Source organism: Mustela lutreola, chromosome 17, assembly GCF_030435805.1.
Source record: "Mustela lutreola isolate mMusLut2 chromosome 17, mMusLut2.pri, whole genome shotgun sequence".
Classification (NCBI taxonomy): domain Eukaryota; kingdom Metazoa; phylum Chordata; class Mammalia; order Carnivora; family Mustelidae; genus Mustela; species Mustela lutreola.
Window position 1 is genome coordinate 15,866,595 of NC_081306.1, and position 25,620 is coordinate 15,892,214.

Here is a 25,620-nt window from a genome sequence, read left to right on the forward strand (position 1 = left end):
AAAAAAAAATACATCTTGTTACCATGAAAGAAATCAGTTTGAAACCGCTGCCATGTGCACTGTGGTTCCAGCTATGGGATATTCTGGAAAGGGCAAAACTACAGGGACCATTAAAAGATGAGTAGTTGCCAGGGGTTAGGATACACGTGAAGAGAGTCAAACCGGCTGGCACATGGGGGACTTTGGAGGCAGAAGGACTATTCTGTATGATACTATAGTGATGGACACATGGCATTAGGCATTGGGCAAAATCCACAGAACAGGACAAACCCCTAATGTAAATTGTGGGCTTTGGGTTAATGTATAAAATATACATATTGTATTTACATATAATATGTATTTACGTATAATATATATCTATACACATATATGTACAATATGTATAACATGTATATATATAGATTATACGTATATATATTTTCCATGTATATTATACTTAAATATGTTTTATATTATATATATAATGTATATAAACCCTAATGTAAATTGGGCTTTAGTTAATGTATCAAGATTGGTTCATAAATTGGAAAAAAAAATTACCACCCAGTGTCACATGTTAGTAAGAGAAATGGAGGGAATCGGAAGGAGTTATGGGAACTCTGTACTATCTGCTTAGTGTTTCTGTAACACTAAAACTACTCTAGAAAAATACAGTCTACTGATTTTTTTTTAAAGGGTGGGGGGGTAGGGAAGGTTGACATGCAAAGCAGGAAAAGGTGAGATATTTTTCCAGAATTAAAGTCCTGAGTCACACCTCGAAGAATGACAGAGTCCAGAGCCGAACAAATAATAAAGCAAATCTACACCTACATTCCACACCAAAGACAAAATGAAAGTCTCAAACCCCATCAAAAAGAAAACACAGATCGCACAGGGAGTAGCAAAAGTTAGATTATTAGCCAACTTCTCAACAACGGTAATCTAGATCAGAGGAAAACTCAGTAACATCTTAAAAAGGCCCGGGGAAAATAAGGATCAACTTAGATTTCTCTGTTCAGCCAAATCATTCAAAAGGTGAGTGAACCAAGAGTGTGACACGCTAATTTTATGAAACTTAAAAAAGAGCATCATGGAAGCTGTAATTATGCTCACCTCTTCAAACAAGAAATCAAAGAAACATTTGGGGTGTTTCCTTTACTTTTCTCGGCACATTTTGTATTGTATCTACAGACACGCGCGCGCGCACACACACACACATGGTCCTACTTTTCATTTCATATTGTATGCGTCCTGTTTGATTTTCGGTGTCCCTGAAGGATAATTTTTGAAGTCTGAATCATAGTATAAGTGCCACAGTTTAGTGAATTGCTAGACAGCTTAATTGCTAGACACCGAGATCAGAGAATCTCCTCCTAAATGGCAACTGGATGAAATCCACAGGAAGACAACGCCATGCTAGCAGAGCATGCCTCCTTTTCCTCTCCACCTGAAAGCCCCACCTGCTCCTTTAATTACTTGCCGAAGTGGGGAGGGGTTGCGTTTGCAAGGGGCCATTCAGAGCTGATTGGGATGCCTCTTTCCAGGGCTTTCTGCCCTCAGTGCCGTGCCCTCGGTGGGTGGCATCTTAGAACAATCCCAGATAACCTAAAGGGAAACACAAGAGGAAACGGACTGCCGTGGGCCCGGCACGGTGCTGGGCGCTTCCTTCGGAACAGCCCCGGGCACGCTACTATTTAGGGAAAACCTGGCTGTGAGCCGGGCCCTGCGTGTAGGGCGTTTGCAGACTGAGCTCCTGGGGTCCTCGTGAGAACGCTAGGACGCGTGCAGTGCCGCTCTGGGTAGTTCACAGACGGGAGAGCTGTGGCCCTGCAGCCCCCCAGCTAGTGAGGGGTGAAGTCCGAGCTGGGATGCGAGCCTTTCTGTGGTGGTGGCGAGCTGCCAGTTCGTGCCGCGCCCTGTTCCAGGCGGGCGCGGGTGCCGGGGACGGGGGTCGAGGAAAGGAGGGTGGGCAGAACAAAAGGACAGTAATTTAACTGCACCCGACGACATAGTGCCCTCTTTGCCCTCCCAACAGCGGTGTTAGGTGGGTCCCGCCATCACTGGAGCGTCCCCGTGTGCGTGCGCGCGCGCATGCGCAGGCCTGCAGCGCTTGGTGAGGCACCGCCCCACCCCCCAGCTCCGAGTCCGCCGGCTCCTCCCCAGACCCCCCAGCACACCCTCCCGCTCCTCACGGCCCGCGGCTCTTGTCTCCCGTGCAGGCGAGATGGAGGAGCTGGAGACCCTGTGGCTCACGGGGATCTGCCACAACGAGAAGAACGAGGTGATGAGCAGCCAGCTGGACATCGACAACATGGCGGGCGTGTTCTACATGCTGGCGGCCGCCATGGCCCTCAGCCTCATCACCTTCATCTGGGAGCACCTCTTCTACTGGAAGCTGCGCTTCTGCTTCACCGGCGTCTGCTCCGACCGCCCGGGGCTGCTCTTCTCCATCAGCAGGGTCAGTACCCCCGCCGGCTACTCCCTTCTGCGGCTTCCAGAGAACCGGGGCTTCCTGACTCCTGGGGGGGGGGGGGGGCCCATCCTACCCCCCCCCACCCCCCGGCTCACCACCCCTTCTGGGGCCTGTGGGAAAGGAATCCAGGCTCTGGGCCTTCAGAACCCAGCCACAGCAAGCCCAGATGACCGTGCAAGCCCGAGGGGGGAGGAGAATGGGGGTGAAGCGGGCTGGGCATGAACACGAGCCGAACGTTGAGCTGAAACCCAGCAAATGCCCCTGGGAGTCAAGGTGAGGGAGCACTCGAGGATGCCTACCCCCCACCCGCGAAGGGGTCTGTCCTCCAGTCTTGCAGAGTATTATGGGACCGAAAGGACCACATTACTGGGTCTTCTAGTCTTTAAGAGAGAAAGTAGTCATCTGACTTGACGCAAAACTTTTCAGTTTTTAAGTATTAGTAACTAATTCAAATAATAATTAAAAAAAAATACCCAGTAAGCCAAACGCAGCTGTTTGTGGGGGTCCACCGCTAAAATCCCCGGATAGGATGTTACAGCTCACGCACACGTCCCAATGGGCCATGTGTGCCACGGCAAAATCTCCGTCCAGTGCTGCACTTTGTGTACACACATCGAACCCAGCACAGGGAGCGTGTGTAATGCAACAGAGCCTCAGACGGAACCAAGACATGACTCCCTATGAGAAGATGCACACACACTAAATAGAAAACCAAAGTACACAGCCCAGCATAAACGACAGCCCAGAACACACCTGATATAGTGAGCACACACCCTACACCAGGAAACCCTCTCCTGGTGCACAGTACAGCATGTGTATGTCACCATAAAACAGTCCCTGTAATTCATCAGTAATGACAACAATCACGGAAAGTGCTTCTATTTGCGGGGCCCCTGATGTGCCAGGCACCCTGTAAGGACTGTGTACTCTTCATCTCATTTAAGCCACAAGCCATCTCTGTGAGGTGGGTACCCGTTACTGGCCCCAGATTACAGATGGGGAGACTCAACGTTAAGAGGTTAGGGAATTACGCAAGGTGGCACAGTCTTTGGTGGAGCTGGGACTTGAATCTGGGTGGCATGGTACCAGCCAGAGCACAGACTCTTACAGAAACCAACATCCAATTCAAGCAACCCAAGAGATTTGATACAAATCATACTACACAGCACATACGTGCACACAACGGACATGTTTACATGGTCAATGCAGTCTCGTCACTTGGTTGCATCACATGTACATGTTCACTCCTCTTCTAATAGAATGTTACAGTATCTTGCAGTCATCTTTCCATCTGTCCACCCACCCATCCATTCATTCCACTCATGTGTCCATCCACCCATCCATTCCACCTATTTCATTCACCCACCCACCCATCCTTCTGTCCATCCATCCGTACGTCCACCCAACCACCTGTCCATCCACCCAACCACCTGTCCATCCACCCACCCATCCTTCCATCCACCCATCCATCCTTCCATCCGTCCGTCCATCCATCCATCCACCCACCCACCCACCCATCCTTCCGTCCATCTATCCATCCGTCCATCCACCCATCCATCCTTCCATCCGTCTGTCCACCCATCTTTCCATCCATCCGTCTGTCCATCCATCCACCTATTTCATCCACCCATCCCTCCATTCCACCCATCTGTCCATCCATTCCACCCACCTATCCATCCACCCACCCATCCGTCCGTCCATCCATCACCCACCTACCCATCCATCTACCCATTTGTCCGTCCGTCCATCCATCCATCCATCCCTCCATTTCACCCATCTGTCCATCCATCTACCCATCTATCTCCTCCATCTACCCACACCTCCATTCATCCATCCATGTGTTTACCTATTTCTCCTGTATACTCACCTTGGAATGTTTTCACTTTAAAAGAATTTAATGAAAAGCATCTGGTGGAAAACACCTGGTTCAGGTATGCTAATGGTTATTGGGGAAAATGAAATAATCATTTTTAAAGGAACTTGTATATTTTTAGCATTTGGTGATCTTAAGAACTTTGGAGATTCAGAAGGCACAGATTAGCTTAGTGAGGAGGATTTATTTTTCTGTTCAGTGGCACTCTTGCATTCTGTGCAAATACATATTTCCCAATTAACTTGATGGCATCTAAACACAGATTCCTTAAGAATAACAATGTGTGCGCACATAGCTAGGTATTATGCCAACTTTAAGCTAATTCTCTCCACCAGTTACTAAAGGCCTTCCGTACCCAAACGACTCTGGGATTATCACGAGCAAATGCACACTTTTGCTTTTCCTTGTAAATCCTGCTTGTATCTGAAGAGCGTTCCCTCTGTCCGAGACGCCATTAAGGAAGCCAAGTGGAGGAACTAACGTTATGAGAAATGAACTAAATCCACTTGCAAGCATCTTGAGGGACAGGATTAGAGGGAGGTGGAGCACACAGGAGCCAGGCATACTGGAATCCGAACTTCAGTCTCCCCTCCCTTGGGGAGAGAGGACCCCATGTCTCAAAGGAGCACTGCCAGGACTCCCGTGCCCCCTCTGGGGACTCTCAGCCACCATCACTCCTGTATCCTTAAAGGCTGCACGGAGCCCTGCTTCAGCAATGACTCCCCTTCTCCCCAGAGAGTATCTTAAAATGATTGCAGCCTGAATGTGTGAATAGAAGGATTTCATAGTTAATATACTTTCCTGCCTCTCTCGTTTGTTAGGGGAACTCAGAACGGCTCAGGCCCTGACGCCATGCATTGCTTAAAAAAAAAAAAAATTCTCCCTTTCTCATCACAGGCTAACACACATCTCTAAAGCTTGTCTTATGGGCACACTCATGCATATGCCACCTTAGGTCTATATCCCTTACACAGAGAACACAGACAAAAACGTCTTAGTTGTGCACACACAATCATTTTTTTTTTTTTTTAAACAAACCTGCAGTGCAGAATCTCCCAAGTCAAGAACCCACCTTCCTACAAAGGCAAGACCACAACCCCACAGTTAATTACGGCCACATGTGAATCAGGGCCAGACCAGTTAGGTTTCCTCCATCCTCTCTCACAACCCCTGTGAGTCTGATACGATCACCCCCATCCTGTGGATGTGGAGAAACTGAGGCCCCAACAATGGCTGGAACAGGACCCTTTGGCTTCACCTTAAATGTCCTTGAAACTACAGGGTTCTTCCTACTTCACGGAGCAGGCCAGAAAAAGGTAGGAAAGGGGAAGCCTGTCACTTGCGCAGGGCTGGGTCCTGGGCTTCAAGCCGGTTCTGAGGGTAGGTTCCCTTCCGGGGGACAGAGATGTCTGCTGCTCTGAAATGCGCTTGCCCCCGAGTCACGTTCCCATCTGCCCATGAGCCAGGTCTCTCTGAACCAGCTCCTGCGGCAGCTGCAACACCCAGCCCATAAGCTGGCTGTCACCGCAGCAGACATGGGCAGTCCTCCCTGTGGGCTGGATGTCCCTTGGGAAGCTGCTGGATCGTAAAATGGAATACAGACCAGACATACGGCCGCTCCTGGATGCTCCTGGACGCTCCTGCGTAGGAGAGCTCCAAGAAGTGATTAGAACCCACTTTCTCCCACAGCCATGGCCTTTGCCTTGATTTTGACTTTTTAAAAAACAACAACAACAAAAAAAACTGTCCTCTACTCTATGGGAGGCTCTTAATTTTTCTCTCCAAAATGCTCTCCCTCTCACATACAACACAGTATTCACTCTCACCAGCAGAAAGAACTGCCTCGGTTTTCGGTCATGAGGAACTGGAGACAGCAAAGACAGAGGCCAGGGGGATGGAAATTGTGCGGCCTGGCCTGCCCGGTGGGCTCCCCTGAGGGCGTCTGGGGACAGTGAAGGGAGCTTCTGGCTCAGCCACACCCGGGACCAAGAGAGCAGAAGTCAGATACTGCCTCAGTCCGTTAGCGCCACAATAACTATGTGGCTCACCAACAGAAGACATTCGCTTCTCAGAGTTCTGGAGGCTGGGGTGCCAGCAAGGTCAGGTGAAGGTCGTCCTCTGGGCCACAGACTACCCCTTGTTTCCTCACAACATGGAGGGGGGGAGGGTGCTCCCTGGGGTTTCTCTTCTAAGGGCACTGATCCCACTCACGAGCGCCCCACCCACAGGACCTCATCCCCTCCCAAAGGCCCCACCTCCTCACACCATCTACTTTTAGGGTGAGGATCTCAACATGTAGACTTGGAGGAGGGTACAGACATTTAGGCCTTAGCATATACTTCAGGGTTCAGGTCCAGACTCCAGGCAACCATGGAAGGCTGCAGAGCCCACGACCCTTGTAGAACATTCTGAGAGAAGCCCTTGAGGGGAGAAGAGCAGATTGTCTGGGGCAGCACACAGTGCAGTCTCCTCATGGCCACAGTGCGGCCAGGAAGGCATCTCGTTCCCATCCCTGGAAGGATATGGCCTCAGTCTCCATGTAACAAGACGAGACATGAGCAAGCGCTCTGCAGCTTGGGGCCCACTCCCGAGAGAGAGTCTGGGCTGCTCCCTAACCAAAGCGAACCTTCTATAGCAGACCGCAGACGGCGCTTCTTGCCACTTTGGGAACATGGGCCCCGGGTGCTGGTGCTAGCGTGTGAGGGGTGGAGGAGATATTGTAGGGCACATTGGGGACGACCCATGGCACAGGTCATCCTGCTCACGTTCATGGAGCCTCTCCTGAACCTGGGGCTTTGTCTGCATTGTATTATCCTGTCCTCTACCCCCTTGGAGAGTGTGTGGTTCCCACTTTGCAGATGTGAAAACTGAGGCTCAAAAGCTAAGTGGCTTATCCAAAGTCACAGAGCTAATGACACATGGAGCTGGGACTCACTTCCATTGGGTTCCAGGCTCTCGTTCTCTCTGCTTTTCTCTGCTGTGCACCCCCCTCCTCAGCAGCCCATCAAGAAAATGGGTCAGCTCAGTGGGAGAAGGCTGCCCCCCCCACCCAGGCCTGGGGGTGAGCTCGGTCCATCACCTGGTCTCCCCTTCCCGAGGCTTCACCAGGCACATCACCACCTAGGAGCTGCCTGAGCTGCAGCCTGTGAGTCCCAGGAGAGCCAGGGGTGACAGCCATCAGCGACCATCCCCCCATTCCTGAGACATAACTCAACTCCCTGACCACTTCGTGGGCTTCCCCAATGTAGACAGCCAGCTCCTCTTGGCCAGTGAGGGCATACTGCTGTCAGGGGAGGGGTGGAGGAAAGTTCTCAAAATCTATAGCAGGGCACCAGGAGCTCATTAGAGCAGTTGCAGGTTTAGGGGGAAAAAATGTAAAGTCTCTTTATATTACTAACCAAAGGAAGAAAAGGCACAGACCTCTGCTGACCCAAACATGCAGGAGACACACCAGTTCTCATCCATACAGGCCACGCCTCCCCAGGTCCGGGTGTAGGATGACCCTGTTACTGAGCTGGGCAGGGCAGGCATGGGTTCACATACACCGTCCAGAAGTGCTGTGCTAGGTGAAGCCCACAGCGCACTGGTGTGACTGCCACGCCCAGCAGCCATGGAAGCAAGGCAGAGGGGACAGAAGACCAGGCTGCAGGAAGGCGGGAAAGGGCACAATGCCAGGCTCTGGGGAGCCCAAGCCATGCCGCCCGGGGTGCAGAGGGTCAGGGAAAGAGATGCTCAGAGTCACTACTGCGGGTTCCCTGTGTACTGCTCCTGGAGGGCGGAGTGGACATTCTCCAGAAAGCTCCAAGAAAAATGCAGCCGTGCAAACAGATTGAGGGTGTTGCAGTTCTGTGAGCATCCCCGTGGCTGGGAGCCAGCGGGGTCACGGTCATCAGGGTCCACAGCTACCCACGCACCCTTTCCACTAGTTCATACCGCAGTCAGCAGCGGCCACCACAGACCCCTGCTTGGATTGGCTCCCTGTCGGTCTTGGGAGGACCTTGTTCTGACCATCTTCTTTACGGCTGCCAAAATCTGGGGCCCACAGCAGGGGAAGGGGGGCACAAATTAGTGTTCCCGAAGCCACCTTGCCTACTGTTGGGCCATGAAGCAGGAGCTCCTCTCTTGACTTACTTTGAAGTAAACAGCTATTTTTACGAAAGGAATGAGGCGGTGTGGAAAACCAGAGACCCACAGTCGGGGGTGCTTATGTCTGAGACACCCAGTAGTACCCAAGTCCCTCTGTCCTTGGGTGGGTTTCAGGGCTGCATTACTGTGGCCTTGGGATTCTCCACCATTCCTCGTGGCTAGTATCCAACTCTGTGTCAAACAGACACACATGCACACAAAAGGATATACTCGGTGACATCTGTGAAAAGTCTCAAGTGGCCTCAGGGGTTCAAAGATGACTGTCTCTCCATCCCGGGCTCTGCTCTTTCCTAGGACAGTTTCACTCTCAGGTTAATGTCCCCACATGGTGGCAAGACTAGTTCCTTGCAACTGCTTCTTCTGGCCTAACTTCTCCATCTTTCCTTCCCCAAAATGTCTCATCAGCCACAGATTTTTATGCCCAGCCTTCAAGTAACCACAAAGGGTTTTCTCATTCACCTGCTGGGGTCTCATGCCTTGACTGCTAGCTTCAGCGTGTTGGTAGGGGCAGGTTCCCCTAAAGAATTCATAACCTGTGGTTCTTTTATGCAAGTGTAATAGCTGACTGGTATCCAGACTTCAGAGATGATCCTGGGAAACTGCAGTGAAACGTAAGCTAGCAACCCGCTACCAATTCAGTATCCTCTCCTGTCAGTCTGGAGGCCCTGGGACCACCATCAGATACACGAGCACTAGTTGATAAGGACCTTTTCTCAGACTCCGCACATGATTCTTGGCACAAGTGTTGGATAATCCTGAGCCAGAGAGACGAGCTTACTGGTCTCGTAGATCTAGGAAACATTCCCGGGATTCAGACTGGACTTCAGGATCCCCGCCAAGGCCCCTCCAGGAAGGACACATCCCTCTGCAGGTAAAGGCCGGCGTGCGGCGGTTTCGCACTCCTGCTGCTGCTGACCCTGTCTCGTGTTCCTTCCCCTAGGGCATTTACAGCTGTATCCACGGGGTGCACATCGAGGAGAAGAAGAAGTCTCCAGACTTCAACCTGACCGGGTCCCAGAGCAACATGTTAAAGCTGCTCCGGTCGGCCAAAAACATCTCCGACGTGTCCAACGTGAACTCCTCGAGAATGGATTCCCCCAAGAGGACTGCGGACTTCATCCAAAGAGGCTCCCTCATCGTGGACATGGCTTCTGATAAGGGAAATATGATCTACTCGGACAACAGGTCCTTTCAGGGGAAAGACAACGTTTTTGGGGACAACATGAACGAGCTGCAGACGTTTGTGGCCAGCAGGCACAAGGACAACCTCAACAACTACGTGTTCCAGGGACAGCACCCCTTGACTCTCAATGAGTCCAACCCCAACACGGTGGAGGTGGCCGTGAGCACCGAGTCCAAAGCGAACTCGAGGCCCCGGCAGCTGTGGAAGAAATCCATGGAGTCGCTGCGCCAGGACTCGATGAGCCAGAACCCGGTCTCCCAGAGGGACGAGGGGGCGGCGGAGAACAGGACCCACTCCCTGAAGAGCCCTCGGTACCTTCCGGAAGAGGTGGCCCACTCGGACGTTTCGGAAACTTCGAGTCGGCCCACGTGCCACAGGGAGCCCGACAACAGCAAGAACCACAAGACCAAGGACAACTTCAAGAGGTCCGTGGCCTCCAAATTCCCCAAGGACTGCAGCGAGGTTGAGCGCTCCTACCTGAAAACCAAAGCCAGCTCCCCCAGGGACAAGATCTACACCATTGACAGCGAGAAGGAGCCCAGTTTCCACCTGGACCCGCCCCAGTTTGTGGAAAACGTGGCCCTGCCCGAGAACGTTGACTTCCCCGACCCCTACCAGGACCCCAACGAAAACTTCCGCAAGGGGGACCCCGGGCTGCCCACGAACAGGACCACGCTGCACAACGAGGACGTGCTCCCCAACAACGACAAACACAAATTCTACTCCAAGCACTTCACCCTGAAAGACAAGAGCTCCCCTCACAGTGAGGGCAGCGACCGGTACCGGCAGAACTCCACGCACTGCCGGAGCTGCCTGTCCAACCTGCCCGCCTACTCGGGCCACTTCACCGTGCGGTCCCCCTTCAAGTGCGACGCCTGCCTGCGGATGGGCAACCTGTACGACATTGACGAAGACCAGATGCTCCAGGAGACGGGCAGCCCGGCTGCCCAGGAGGAGGTCTACCAGCAGGACTGGGCGCAGAACAGCACCCTCCAGTTCCAGAAAAACAAGCTCAGGATCAGCCGTCAGCACTCCTACGATAACATCGTGGACAAGCCCAGGGAGCTAGACCTCAGCAGGCCGTCCAGGAGCATCAGCCTCAAGGACCGGGAACGGCTCCTGGAGGGGAATTTGTACGGGAGTCTCTTTAGCGTGCCCGCCAGCAAACTCTCGGGACACAAGAGCGCCCTCTTCCCGCAGGGTCTGGAGGACAGCAAGCGGAGCAAGTCCCTCTTGCCCGACCACGCCTCCGATAACCCTTTCCTCCGTTGCTATGGGGACGACCGACGCTTAGTCATCGGGAGATGCCCCTCGGACCCTTACAAACACTCGCTGCCGTCCCAGGCCGGGAACGACAGCTACCTTCGATCGTCCTTGAGGTCAACGGCATCCTACTGCTCCAGGGACAGCAGAGGCCCCGGCGACGTGTACATTCCAGAGCATGTTATGCCTTATGCTGCAAACAAGAACAGTATGTACTCTAACCCCAGGGTTTTGAACCCCTGCAGCAATAGACGTGTGTACAAGAAAATGCCTAGTATTGAATCTGATGTTTAAAACCTTCCATTGATGTTTTATCTATAGGGAAACATACGTAGCGGCCGACGTGCTGGAGGGTAAATGTCGGATGTCCGATGGTGCCCTGCAAAGAGGAAGAGGATTTAGGAAGGTATTTTTTTTTCCTTTTTTTTCCTTTTTTTTTTTTTTTTTTCTGTCGGTTCTTTGCACATGGCTCCTTGCCATCGTCTTCCACTCAAGGAATCTTGGGAGGTGCGAGCGGAGCATGGCAGATACCAGATGGGTGAGTCCTTAACCAAAAACACAAACACACACCCGGGCGGGTCTCCCGGAAGTGCTCACTAGGTATGTTGGCAATAAGAATGCGTTGGATGCCGGTGGTGATTTCCTCTATTCCAAACCCCATTACGGCCCGTCCGCCATGTGCTCTCATCAGAAATGCCTAGCGGTCGCTCTCGTTCTGAATAAGCAGTACGGTATGCATGGACCCCCTGACTCAGACCCAACAGTGACGAAAGCGTCTTCACTGTAGCGAGATTGACGTGCAAGAGATTAGCGAGTCTGGCCTTGTACCTGTTTTCAGCTTTAATGTTACGCCTCCCATCACTGCCCAGGCCCAGCCCCCGAACTCCAGGCTTCCCCCCAAAGAATAGCAAAAGCGTGTGTTCACAGTCACTAAGCTACCTTCGTTAGAGTCTATTTCCAAGACCCGTCTGGAGTAAGCGGCCAGAAGGGCCCTCAGGCGGAGAGCTCCGAGGACCCCTCCAGACATCAGCCTGCGCGTCTCACGGAACGCTCTGTCCCCCTCGGCTTCGACGGTTCTGATCGGAGCCGCAGACTCCCATGTGTCTGTCTCCGATCTCTGACTTGCGGCTCTCCCGTCTCTGACCCAGCGGCTGTTGTAGTCTATCCCGAAGACTTCCCGCGTACGTAAGTTTGCGTCCCCTCCGCCCTTCTGGTGGCGACTCAGGGTTGTATAGTATCTGTTACCCCTCCTTCCCTCCCGGACTGACCCTCGCTCGTTCCGTCCCCGAACGGCCATGGTGGCGTCTAATTAGGTGTGTGTTGCTATTCCCAGAGCTGTTACCGCGGTGGCTCGCACCAGCAGCCGTGTGTGTCCCACAATCTGTAAGAAGTTCAGGGCCCTCCGTCCGCTCAAGGCTAGCCCTAGCTTTTGCGTCTGTCTTCCTCCACGTCATGAGATTCCGTTGGACGCGCGATTCCACCCCAGCCTCAGATGGAAAGCCTCCAGAACAGGAGACGCGCTCCTGACCCCACCCCGAGCATCCTCCCAGTGGTGGATCGGCCTTAGTGGCCAAAGTGATTCCTCTCTCCCAAAATGTTCGCTCTCTGGAGTCAAAACCGCTTCACCAGCACCAACGGGAATCTATGAGAAACTCCCCAAAGCATTTGTCATTTCCGAGTCACCCCCCACTGTCCTTTTTTTACTAGACTCAGACCTGTGCCTCTATGACCTGGAATGAGAGTCGTTTAAAAACACCGGGGTCAGAAGGGGTGTCTGCCACACGGGAAGCTCGCAGCACAGAGGGACCCACGCCAGGTGCCAAAAAAAAAAAAGCAAGGGAGGTAGTTGTTCTGCGGCCACACACCAGAATTTTGTAGCTTAAAAATTAAATATAAAACCCACAGACCACATTAGTTAACCCTTTTTTTAAGAGTTCAAATTTTAGCGTATTTTAACTTCACGAATGTCCTGGAAATAGCCAGGGTAACTAGCCATCAAGTCTGGTGGAGTCGCTGAATTGTCCTGGCGACAATCAGCACAGCCTGGGCTAAGAGCCTGCCCGTCTCCTGGTTTCCTCCTGCATTTTGCTCTGGGTTCCTGGAGAAGGGCACCTGAGTGGCAGGTTGAAGAGTCACCCTGGTTCTTTTCCTGACGGCACGTTCTGTTCTGTCAGTAGTGTTTTCCGGCGAGTGGGCAGGTGCCAGGAGCAATTCTCTTAGATCTTGAGGACTCCGTGAACAACCCCATCTTTGGGCAGGTGCGCCCAGTAACGATGAGAAGCGGTTGCGTAGTTTCAGGATCTTCGGTGGGGAGGCAGAGGCGGCCACGGGCGAGGACATCTTCCTGTCACCGTGCGGCTGAGAGGCGGAAGGGACGGCTAAGGCACTGCGAGCAAACACGTCCAAACGTTGCATTTTCTTTCTCAGATGTTGTGCTTTTGCCCCAAGACCCAGGAATGGAGAAGCCCAGACCCAAGGGCCTCATCCCCATTTCTATTCTTTGGCAAATTCCTGGCTGTCTTATCTTTCAGAACTCTCTGCCTTTGCCCGCCCATTGCTTTCCAGACCTACATTCCCCCAGCCAGAATTCACCTCATTTCCCCGACACGATGGGCATGTCATGACATGAGATGAATTAAAATCTCCCCCAGCACACAGAGCAGGGGCATGTCATCAACCCAAAGAGGCTGTCTGTCTTCCTCCTGTGTCCTCAAAACCCCGGGTGGGGTGGGGGGGGCTGCCAAAAGTGACTCGAGACCTCCAGGGAGAATGTGAATTACACTCAGAACTGTTCCACAGATCAAACCCCTTCTTCTAACAACAGCATTATTTCTGCTGTTAACCCTGTGCTTCTTTAGATTAAAAAAAATAATAATAACTAAAAATGGGGTTTTTGGAAGACCCAACGGTGATGTGCTTCCTTTAATACCCAACACAATTTTAAAAATAAACCCTGAGGACTGGCATGCTTTCGATAATGAACACATCATTTTCCTCGTCCACAAATTCATCGACTCTTCATTGTGATGATGCCAGGCGTGAAAAAAAAAACTGACCGCTGATCAGATAGGCAATCTCCCCAGTGAAAGAGAATGACGTAGAGCTATTCAAAAGTGATTCGAGTCAGTTCTGTTCTTTGGAAAAAGCGTATCAAGACGTAAGCAGAAAGCCCTCCAACTCTGGGTCCCTTACAGAGGGTTCGTCTAAACTCCCAGCCTGAGAGCCCAAGAGCCAGCATCTCTGAGCCCAAAACTGTGCCTGGGTTTCACCTGACTCAAGTCAGAGCTGGCATCCGTAATGACCCTGCAGGGACCCTAAGCGACTTTCTCCCCTTGAGAAGGGCCTGACGGATAACAGCTCAATGCAGATGCTCACGTTTCGGTCAGTGGGTGATGGTACCCACAGGCCCAGCTGAAAACTGGGTGAGAGGCGAGTCTTCTGGGCTTGAAATCTACTCTGCAGCCCTTGAGTTCCCAGAACACGGTCTTCCCAGTGGTTCTCCCTGCAGGTCTCCGGCCACTCCTGACATCAGTGCTCGGAGCAGAGAGCTCCCTGATGGGTCTGTTTTCCTGCCAGCGAGGCTCCCACGACAAGTGCAGGGTTTCAGTCTCCCCACTCTCCTGTCCTCTGCAGATCTCCCTCCGTAACTGCGGGCAGTGCCGCAACGGGGGTCTGGAGGATTTTACCTGGTTTCTCTCTCCTGTCCCAGAGGGCCTGCGAGCTGGCCCTACTCGGCTGCTCTGAGCAGACCAGCAAAATTCACCCATGGCAGCAAAATCAGTCCCGTCGACTCATGCTTCTTTTCAAGGGAGAAACAAGAAATTGCACCTTGTTTACAAATGAAATAGTTTCACTTAAACGGGACTCTAGCCAAGGCAGTTAATTAGTCCAAAGAGCCACAGCGGCCATACAGTCCCACATTGTTTATTCTGTTTGATAAGTCTGCCGCTGATGTGTACTTAATATTCTGCGTCCTGCTCAGGAAATGACAAATGCCCTGAATTCTTTGCAAATAGAATTGCTAATGAAAAAGGGGGGGGGGAGAAAAAGTTGGTGTTAATTAAATGGTGATTAAAAATTTATTTCCTTAAACCTAAAAAGTGCAGATCTAATAATCAGTTGTTGCATAAATAAACACCTTGCACTGAAATCCCGCACAGTGCAAGACCTAAATAAACACAAATTGGAGAAACCAAAGTGTCTTCCAGAAGAGCCGAACGGGTTTGCTCACTGCAGGCGCATCCCTGTGCCGTGTGCGCACAGATGTCCTTGCACAGGGGACACGAGTCGTTTCTGAAGACAGAGCCGTCTGTGTGGACCGCGGCTAGCGCGCTCGGAACTGGAGTTCGGGGAAAGGGTTGGGAGGGGGGGGAGCAAAAAACACTGAGTCCGCAGAAACAAAACTCATTGGCTGGTGTCTAACAGGACTTAAGGATTCCACACCCCACAGCGGTTTTCAGCGCAAAAGCAGTGTTTTCACTTGAGACGAAATGAGACCTTTCGGATGCCCCGTGTTCTTTCGGTCAACACGGTCGGAAGCACTGGGCGAGGGTCCAGTGAGGTCTGCACCAGCACTCGGTGTGCTTTCCCGTCGTACTGTGTTCGCGCCGAGTCGGAGGCGATAGGGCAGCCGGCCCCCCTGCTGGACGTTGGAGGAGAGGAAGCGCCCTCCGCCCGCGCGGGCCGTGCTCGTGCACACGTGTACATACTCTCCACGCTTGATTTCCACCATTCACACGTGCAGCGCGTCCTCCAAACATGGTTGTATATAGTGTAAAGCTTATGCTAAAAATTAAACCGTGATGAGGGTCATTCACATGTGGAAAAGCTCTTCTGCTGATTGACGGGCTGATCCTTTAGGAAGAGAGGACGCTATGGGTTTTATTTATTTTTTTTAAATCAACATCGCTTCTAGGGAGGATGGCAGGGCCCCAGTGGGATTTGGGTGCTGGTGTTCTTGGCCTCCTTTCGAAGAAGCTGTCTGGGCTTCGGGGTGGGGAATACGGTCCTCTCGTGTTGACTTCTGAAGACGAAGCCGACAGGGACACGCGGGTGATTTCCGCGAACCCACCGGAGGGCAGATGCCCTGGTTCAAGTCCTTATGCTCTTCCAATCCCCATTCGTTCTGTGCCCCAAAGTACTCTCAGTATAGCAGCAGCTAAAGGTGCCTGCCCAGAGGGTCTTAGAAAAACAGAACTAGCACTACGCTGAGATTTGGAGGAAGGGAGAGGAGAAAACGCAGCCCCAGAAGGGCCGTCAGCTGTATGGGATCGCGGAGGGAGACCGCCAGAGCCAAGCCCAGAAAGCAGGACCTTGGCGCATGGTCCCATTAATTCCTCGCCTGGGTCCCTTTCCCAGGCTGACTCGGTTCTAGGTTTCTCTCAGAAGTGCTCTCCCTTCCCTCCGGGATAAGAGCTGGAGAACCTCACAGAATGGTCCCTGCTTTCTTTGCCTCTTGCCTTATACAAACCCACACACCCCCTCCCTCACTTTTAGATTTGGTTTCCTCCCTTAAGCTTCCCAACACTCTCCCTGCCTCAGAATCCGGGAGAAGAGAAAACTCTTCTCAGGGACCTATTCCCCGGGAAGAGCCAACAAGGGATAGAGTTAAAGCCTCAAACCAAAGACAAGTGGTGGTGATCACTGAGGCGATGAGAGTTCTATTTCTCGTGAGCCAAGGATGAACAAAGGACCCGGATTTGCTGGTCGTACTTGACCGAGCGTCTTCTCTCCTTTTAAGGCCACTCTGGGGTTGGGAGAAGCAAAGGGGCTAGAAAACACGGCCCCTTCCCATCAGCAACACAGGATCTAGAAATTCAGCTCCAACACAAAGGGCAACCGAGGGCCCGCAAAACCCAGACACAGACAGAGTATAAAAAATACAAGCGATAATCACACTGATTCCATGATCAAACCACCCAATGCACCCTTCCGTAGACCCATAGGTAACCTCGGAGAAATACAGCTGGCTCTCCTGGAGACATACCCTTGATTCTTGGAATGTTCAAAGACAGCACCTGGGAACCCCAGGAGCATCCCACCCGGTGACCGGACTTGCCCTCCCGCATCTGTGCGCAGGAAGCCTGGGTCTGGTTCCGCCGAGTTCCCCAGCCCTTACCAGATTCAGCCTCCTTCCAGCCCTGCTTTATGATGTGGGCTTCCAGAAAAGGTGGAAAGGAATCCCCCCAAAGGATAAGAAAACAGACCATGATGTAAAAAAAAAAAAAAAAAAAAAAAAAAAAATGGCTGTTTCCTGAAAGCTTTTTCATTTGATTTTTTTTTTTTTTTTTTGTCTTAGGAAGAATACCTTGGATCGTTCAGGGTACACATGTATCAGGGAAGGGAGGGGGGAATTCCTCATTGAGTCCCAAGTGCCTACTGTGTGCGGCTGACGAAAGCGAGCGCATCAGGTTTCCCTAAAGATAAAATGGGGCAGAGAGTTGGCAGAAGGAGTCAAGGTGTGGTTCCGAAGGGTGGTGGGTGCAGAGGGAGCCCTTCTCTCTCCATCCATCCTGCCCTGGGCATGGCCGGGGATGTGGGATCCTCTGCTGATCTCACGTGCACACCTGGGCTCAGTCCCCGAGCCTGGAAGCAGCAGAAAGGATCTGCACTGAGTGCAGACCATATTCTAGACACAACCTAGAACGAGATCCTCAGAAATGACTACAGGGTAGAAGTACGGTTGCTCCCATTTTACAGATTAGGAAACTGAGGCTCAGGTTGGTCTCAGCCTCAACAGCAACAGGAGTTTGCTAGTCAGTCCCTCCTGTTGGGCATATTCTTGAAGTGCCTGATCTCCGGCAGGATGGTCAGAATGAAAGTTGGAAAGAGAGGTCTGCTGTTCTGAGGTCCCCTGGGGGCTCGCTCTCGAGTTTCCGCTTCTGAGGGGAGCAGATTCCTCAGTGCCCTACCCCTCGTCGTCTGGTCTGGGGTGTACTGAGAACTCCTGGGGATCTCCCCTCTGTTCACGTCCCTTCCGACACCTGAAGGCTCTTCGTGTCTCTCCCCATACGCTTGCACTCTGCATTCACTTTTTTGGTTGCTGGGGAGTTTCTCTGCCTACTTTATTAGCATGTGCCTAATTTTAAATATCCACTTGCAAATCTCCTTTTTCTCCATAGACATCAGGGTTCTTTCCATTCAACATGTCCAACTAGTATACCCTCCCATGTGTGTTGCCCCCTTACCCCGGTCCTAAATACTGCGGCCCACTTTCAGAAAGGTCATGGTATTTGCAAGGGACTGTTCCTGCTAGGTCATCCCTGGTGGCAGGATAACCATTGTTATCGTGTTCAGTTTGCCTCACTAATGGCTGTTGAATTGAGAGGTCTCCATGAGGCTTAGTAACACATGGGGGGGCGCGACACGGAGCCCGTGCACCCCTCTCCTGCCCTGCTCCTGTGCTGAGCCACCCTCCCCACCACCAGGCATTTCTCTTTACTGTGAACTGGGGCCCTGTTAGGCCCATTCCAGAGGTGAGGAAAGGGCGCTAGAATTTGAAGGAATGTTTTTCTGGGAGGTTCTGTGATTCAGTCCTTCAGGAGGGTCAGTGTCACTTGTCACTGTCCCTGAGGAATTCTCTAGCTGTTGACATCTCTCAGGCTGGCAGTAAAAAAGTCTCTTCAGCCAGAAAAGTTAGCATTCTTTAATACCTATTTTAAGATCCCGTCGTTGGGTCTACAAGTGCGTGACCACATGCTCCCGGGGATGTGGAGCTGTGTGGAAACTGGAACATTCAAAAGAACCATTTGGCCAGTAGGCTTTCTTCTCCGGGGCTGTGTTTCAAAGCACGCAGCTCTCCAGGGAGCCAGAACCAAACTGTTTCCAGCAGAGTCGTTTCTCAGATTAACTTCTTCAAATAAGGTGTCCGCAGTATTGCAGAGACAAACAAGACAAAACGGAGACGATCACTCATCAACCCCTGCTAGGTGCCAGGGCCGTGAAATGAGAAGTTAGCGTTTCTGCAAGTCTAGAACATTCCTCATTAGCCATAGCCCTGGGTCATAACCTCCCCCAGTTAATTCTCTCCCAACCTTTTGGGAAGGACGTAAGATGAGCCTTCAGAAGAATATTATCGTCACGCGTAGCCAATACCACAGCTGCCTTTTAAATTAATAAGGTTAATTGTTCTCCAGCAAACATAAGTTTGTCTTTGGCATTTTAAATGCTTCTCATTGATCTGACATTTTGCTGTTTCAAGCTTTTAAAGGGCTCAAATCAAAGACTATTGATAGCTGAGCAAATAGTGAAGGTCCAGAAATACAAAAACATTGTCAGTTTTTCCATGAAAAATAATCATAGCCTTTCGAATCCAACTGACGTTTTTACATTACATTACATCTAAGACCTATTGAATTATTTCTATTCTCAGTTAAGCTAACTCAAATAAATGGGCGGTATTGACTTTTTAAAACCCATTTTATTTAAAAAAAAAAAAAACAAAACTTTAAGTTTATTAGGTTTGTAGACACAGCTCAGAAGCCATGGCCGCTAAGGAAATGTTCCAGGTTAGAAACTGAAGTTTCAGATGACTCTGGGTCAAATTCAGGTGATCATCTTTGAAAATTCTAGTGGATTTACAAAGATGAAGGATGCACTTGTAACATTCACATTCCCCGTATTTTTCACTGGGAAAGGATGCCAATTGCCTTTTTTTTTTTTTTTTTTTAATCAGAGAGAAGGTGAAGATTAACATTTCCCTATCAAATTCAGGAAACTACTCAATACCACGCATTGCGTGGCTAGGTGGGGTTCCAATGCCTTCCACTCCCGAGGGTCCCCAAAGATTATCGGTTGCCTTTGAGCTCTGAATATTGATCATTCCCTGGCTCCAGCCTACTTAAAGCACCTGCTTGCCAAACTATTTCGTCAGTAGACTTTCCTGGAGTTGATCACAACAGAGTGTTTGTGCATCTGTGTTTATGTGTAGTACATGTATTTCAAACTGAAGATCCAGGAAGAATCAGGCGAGTCTCGCCAGTGGTTTGAGGAGGAGCGAGGTCATCAGGGTCACAAACAGTGGCCTTCTCAGACAGCAAAAGGGCATCCACTCGTCACCTTCCAGGTCCCGTTAGGAGACCCCCTGTTGCCCGTGTTACCCACAAGCTGGTCATCACCCACAGGAAGTCACGGGATAAAGCAGCAGTCAGGACCCATGTCTGATTCCGCCTCTCAGCCATCCTGGGCAGGACTGACCTCCATATGCAGAGGGCTTCCCATTCCCAGCCACGCACTCACACACCGTCCACAACCCACGTCAGAACCGGCTCGATCTCTTGTACGGTGAGCCCCAGGCAAGCCGCGCGCTCTGCTCAGTGGTCCTCATCGGGGGACAGACGTTCACCTACCAATCACGGCAGTTTCTGCCTGTCCTGTTTTAATCCACTGCATGAGGAAGTGCTGATAACTGTATTCAATATTTCCAAGCATAGCTACGAAATTACACGTTTGCTTAACACCTTTCTATGATAGAGGAAGTATATACTCTGGTTGTCTTCTTGTCGCCTGTCTTTTCTTTCTGTTCAACGTGTTATCAACTGTTTTAAGGAATGGGGTTTGAAATGTGTGTGCAAACTGATGTGTACAGAACTCCCGAGGCAACAGAAGTGCCCAGTCTTATGGTGTAAAAATGTAAATACGGGAAAATTTCATTTTTCTAATAAAACTAATTTCTGCCAATTGATACGAAAACAAGACATAGAGTCGTGGTCTCTGTTGTCTGTGTGGCTGCCGTGGCGGGCACGCAGCCGCTAACGTGTCCGGCAGCCTCAGAAGGCGTACGAAGGGTAAAGGACTTGATTTCCCCCCACCTCGGTGCCGTGCAGGAGTGTAGAAGGGATCGTGGAACCTCCACGAACCGGCCGCTCAGCTTCCAGATGGTAGCGGCAAGCTTTGCCACCGTCCCTTCCGTGGTCCTGGCCTTCCTGCCCACTTCCCACACTTGCAGCCTTGACTCTGGTAATGAACTTCCCCGAGCTTCTGCGACTCGTGCCTCGGAGGGGTGGGGAAAAGTGGTGGCAAAAGACCTCCCCTCCCTTCTGAATTCCAGGAAATTGCTTCCTGCAAAGAACTGCCCTTTTCCACATGACCTTGGTGGGATGCACCGACACCCCCCACTGTTTCCCTACGCCAGGGCCAGACACACCCCCTCCAGCTTCCCGTTCCTTGTTCGTAAATGATGAGCTGAACTTCCCCTCCCCACCCATCCGTCAGAACAACTGGCTTGTCGACCAAACCCGGGGTAAGCTTCTGCCCTCCTGTGTCCCGGAACAGGGTCGGCTGGCACCAGCACACCCCCTCTCTCTAGGACGAGGCTGACCTCATACCCTCTTCCCTGTCCTACCAGGCCAGCCCCCTTCTCCTCCCTTCCCGACTCTGCCCTATGGAAGAAAACCTCGGGCTGACTCTCCCCCTCTTACAATAGATCTTGTCTCCTCTCCCTTGAAATAAGTTTTGTCCATAAAACCTCTCCTTACTGAATCCAGATTGGATTTTTATTGGACAACTCCTTTCCCCAGATCAAGCGACATTTCAGAAACCCAGATCCAGCTGCGTCCCCTTTAAAACCCTCAGCTTAAAACAGTGGCCCCCAGGGAAAGCCCGGATTCCGCAGCCCAGCACACAAAGCCTCCAGTCGCTGGCATGTTAACCTCCTACCACGGACCTCACACGACTTCTGCACCAAAGGTCTTCACGCTCCCCGCCGCCACCCCAAGAGCCGCCATGAGCTCTCTTCCCACATGCCCTTCTCTCTTCCTGGGGCTCTGGCTACCCTCCTTTGAGAGCTGTCTTCAGTGACGCCTCTTCTTACCCCTTCTAAACTCTGCCCGGCGGCAGAGTTAACAGGGGACTTCTCCAGGATGCCGCCCCGTGCACACACGTCTATCGGATCATTCACCAGGCTTTGCTGGATCTTTCATGTGTGCTGCTTCTCCTTCTCTGTGAGCTCTTCCAGGACAGGAGCTAGAGAACTGTTCACCTTTGAACCCCAGCGCCCGGCCTCTGACCAAAAGAGGGCATTAACGGGACTCTGCTGGAGGGACACAGGGACAGCCAGACGGTTGACGGGTGGACAGGTAGACCGAGGACCTGGGGACCTCCTCTTGGTTTCCCTCACTCTCTCTCTACCTCATCTACCATATCTCACCCAATCCGTGGACTCTAAAAAGCACCGATTACCCCCCAAGTTTTATATTTGGGTCCAACCTCCTCTATACACTGTGAACTCATCTATCCATACCTGTCGTTCCTCTCTCCACCCAGTGATGTTACAGACACTCAGATTCTAGAATGTCTTGGAAAGTACTCTGGGCCACTCCCCCCGAATCGAAATCTGACGCTTCCCAGCGTTCCCGTCTCAGGGAGCAGCGCTGCTGCGGACCTGAGTTCTCAGACCCCACGCCCTGCTGGTTATCCTTCGCACCTCTCTCCTGGTCACAGGCGGCCCGGCGGCCAGCTCGGTCTACGGGATCTTTAAAGCCCACTCGGGGTGGGGAAGCCAGATGGCTCAGTGGGTTAAGCATCTGCCTTCTCGGGTCATGATCTCAGGGTCCTGGGATCGGGCCCCGCATCGGGCTCCCTCCTCAGTGGAGAGCCTGCTTCTCCTCCTCCCTCTGCCTCTCCCCCTGCTCATGCTCTGTCTCCACTGAATAAATAAAATCTTAAAAAAATAATAATAAAAAACAGTGCACTCGGGAACCACTGCCTTTCATCCCTGCTATCACAGTCACTCCAGGCCCGCACCTGCCACGCACAGGACTGTCCTAGTTCTCCAGCCCTCCCCCTGCGCCCGCTCTCCCCTCCACCTGTAGCCATTCTCCAGAAAGAGGAGGGCAATCCTTCAAAGAGATCACTTAGACCACTTCTCCCACCCGCCCTCGAGCCTGCCTGACCTTTCCGTTACCACCAGCATAAGATCAAAATTCGTCTCCATTATCACTCGGTGTCCCACACTTGGCCGTGACTGCCCGCTCCCAAGAAAAAGGGCAAAGTTTCTTCCCCGTCCACCTTCCTCAACCCCCCTCCCCGCCTTCTGAACTTCTCGTCCCCGACCTTTTCTCTCTTTTTTGAGCAGCTGAAGATGGGCCATTTCCAACACATTTTTCCACGAGCTGACGTAGGACTAAATACCATCGCTGCTATGAAACTAATCGGCAATTTGTGAAAAGGCTTCGCATCCATCTAGCCCCATTTGGGGGCATAATTATTTCCTAATTAGCAGCCGATTTATACTTGGAACTTGGGACGCTGGCTTCTGCCAGGGATGCGGCTTTCCAGAACGGCTCGGTTCTTTCTCTCCTACCCCAAGATCGTGCCGGCTGGAGTCAGATGACCGGGCAGCCGAGCAAACCTAAGGCACAGGCAGCCCCGCGGGAGGGCAAAACGCTCATTTCCCCGTCAGATGTGCTCTCCTTCTCTCGGGAGACCCTGCGGTCTCCTGCTAGACATGGCGCTGGGGGACCACTTAACCTTCTTTTCCTAGAGTCCTGATGAGATGTGCCTAAGGTCATGACGCCAACCCAACTTTGGAAGGAACCTTTATAAAATCTTCACAGCCCTCCTCTGTCGCAGGAATCACAATCCCCATATTACAGATTAGAAAGCAAGGCTCAGAGAGTCAAGGGGACCCCCAGGGGCTTTGTCGCTGCGCTCAGCGGGAGCCCTCGCCCCACCCCATGACCTTTCATCTCTACTCCTGTGCTCGCTGCCACACGGACCCTGATAGAGAGCGGACAGGTCTGCCTTCATGCCTGATGCCTTATACCCTATAAGTGCCTCGGAAGTATTTCCTAAACAAGGAGCAGAGAGAGCAGCCAGGAGGTCTGGCTTCTTGGCCACGGCCCAGCCGTGCGACCTTGGGCCAGCCCCTCGCCCCCTGCTTCTTCACACGACCATCTCACGCCGATCTGTGATGTGAGCTTGCCCTCCTCGTCGGGCACGTGCAGAAACACTGCTAACCAGACAAAGCAAAAGATATCTTCCGTCTGTACTTTGTTTTAGCTCCAGAACTTCAAAGTCGTGCTCAGGGCATGTCCAAGGAAAAGCAGCTTCCTTAAGAAGTGGCTGGAAGCCCATGCCACAGGGCCCCAGCTTTCCTGGGGGACAGAGAGTGTCTTTCCCTATAGGGGAGGATGGCCTGGGCACCACAGGTCACAGGTCAGGCCTTCGCCCTCAGGAGGCAGATGGAAAGTGGCCTCCTGCTCTGCTCCTGAGCACTCTGGGGACCCGGAAATTCCGGCGCTCAGTGTGCAAAGCCTTCACTACTGTCCCAAGACAGCAGACAAAAAAGCGCTCCCCGTTTCTGCCTCTGGGAGCTCCAAGGTACTAAAATTTCTGGGGCTGTTGATGCAAAGGCGTCCTCGCTCTGGTTTGGCAAGAAGGTCTGCCCTGCGTGCACAGCAGCAGACGCCGCGAACAGACTGCGCCGTGACTTTCCCATTTGAAATTCCTTATTTCCCCTTGAAGAAGAGCCCAAGTGTCTCCCGGGTCCCAGTCCCTGCGGACAGGCCAGCGCATATCCCACGCACCCCTTTCTTTCCCCCTCTCTGTCTCCTGTCTCTGCTCCCACCCGGGGAGGGAGCAGCTAGCAGCCTTGTTCTTCTGAACTCAACGGGGCTGCAGGGGGGCCTGCCCTCTGACAACAGCCTCCTCCTCCCCCGCTTCCTTCCCCAGCAGGTAAGAAATCCTGGTCACTGAGGCAGAGGCGGGGGCCCCAGGGATGGACGACATCAGACATCAGACGTGCTCACCGCAGCTGCTTGGGGCCTTTCGTGGCCACAAGAGCCGAGGAACAGAAATGTGCAGTTAGAGAGAGAGAGGGAGAGCCAGCACGCGAGGGGAGAGGGGCCAGCCCCTGTCAGTCGGCGCCCAGATCCCCCTCTGTCTCCCCTTTCACCAAGCCCAGTGGGCTTCCCACTTGGGAAATTAGAATGCAGGAGACTCCCCATGCCCCCACCACTGCGTGCTCAGGGCAATATACAGAAGCCGGGGTCCAGTGTGGCTCCCGGAACCATAGCATGTTTAACGGAATTGAAGATGTTCAGACGATACCAGAACGGGGAACGGGTTTCCGTGCAACCAACACACACAACAGGCTTTACAGTCCCAGGCGTCCCAAATCCCGCCCCAGACCTGCAGACCCCATTCGACATCACCCCCCCCCCAGCCCCCCACCGTCAGAAGCTGCAGGGGAGGGGAATCTAGAGGAAGAAGCGTGAACCTTGGTATTGCCCGCAGCGCGGGAAAGCATTTAACTGGTTTGGGGGGCATTTATGACGTTTGGCTGTAAGGGACAGAGCTCATTGCCAGAAACCTCACATTTGTTCATTGACAATGAGATTAACGAGAATGATACCCCGGATACACACGTCTGCCATCTCTTGGATGTCCTGAAGGCCCTCCAAACTCAACATGCTCAAATTGAAACCCATCCTTCCCCCGCACCCCCACCCCTGCAGCCAACAGCTGCTTCTCCTCTAGGGTCTCCCCGAGTCAGAGCGGAGCAGCGTCAGCCGCCCCCCACCCCACCTGGACCCTCCTTGTGCTCCTGTCTCCCATCCCTCCCCGGCTTCGGTTGAGTTTCCCCGCCCCGTGCATATCCCACACGCTGCCTGCCCTCCGTCTCTGACCTTCACCCTCAGGACTGATAGCGACAGTCTGGTCACAGGTCTCCCGGCCTCCAGGACAGACCCACCTTGAATTCTT

General features: G+C 52.3%; 1 protein-coding gene across 7 annotated transcripts in view; it reads left to right on the plus strand.

The window, feature by feature from the left end:
- Positions 1-13,533, plus strand: part of GRIN2A (glutamate ionotropic receptor NMDA type subunit 2A) — a 724,518-nt gene extending 710,985 nt beyond the window's left edge. For 6 of the 7 annotated variants that reach the window (XM_059155289.1, XM_059155285.1, XM_059155286.1 and 3 more), the window contains 2 exons: positions 2,199-2,437; positions 9,412-13,533. In XM_059155289.1, the coding sequence (XP_059011272.1) occupies positions 2,199-2,437; positions 9,412-11,211 (2,039 nt within the window). In that variant the 3' untranslated portion in view covers positions 11,212-13,533. The remainder of the gene's footprint in view (positions 1-2,198; positions 2,438-9,411) is intronic. The other variant, XM_059155291.1, reaches the window with a different exon arrangement.
- The last annotated feature ends 12,087 nt before the right edge of the window (positions 13,534-25,620 follow it).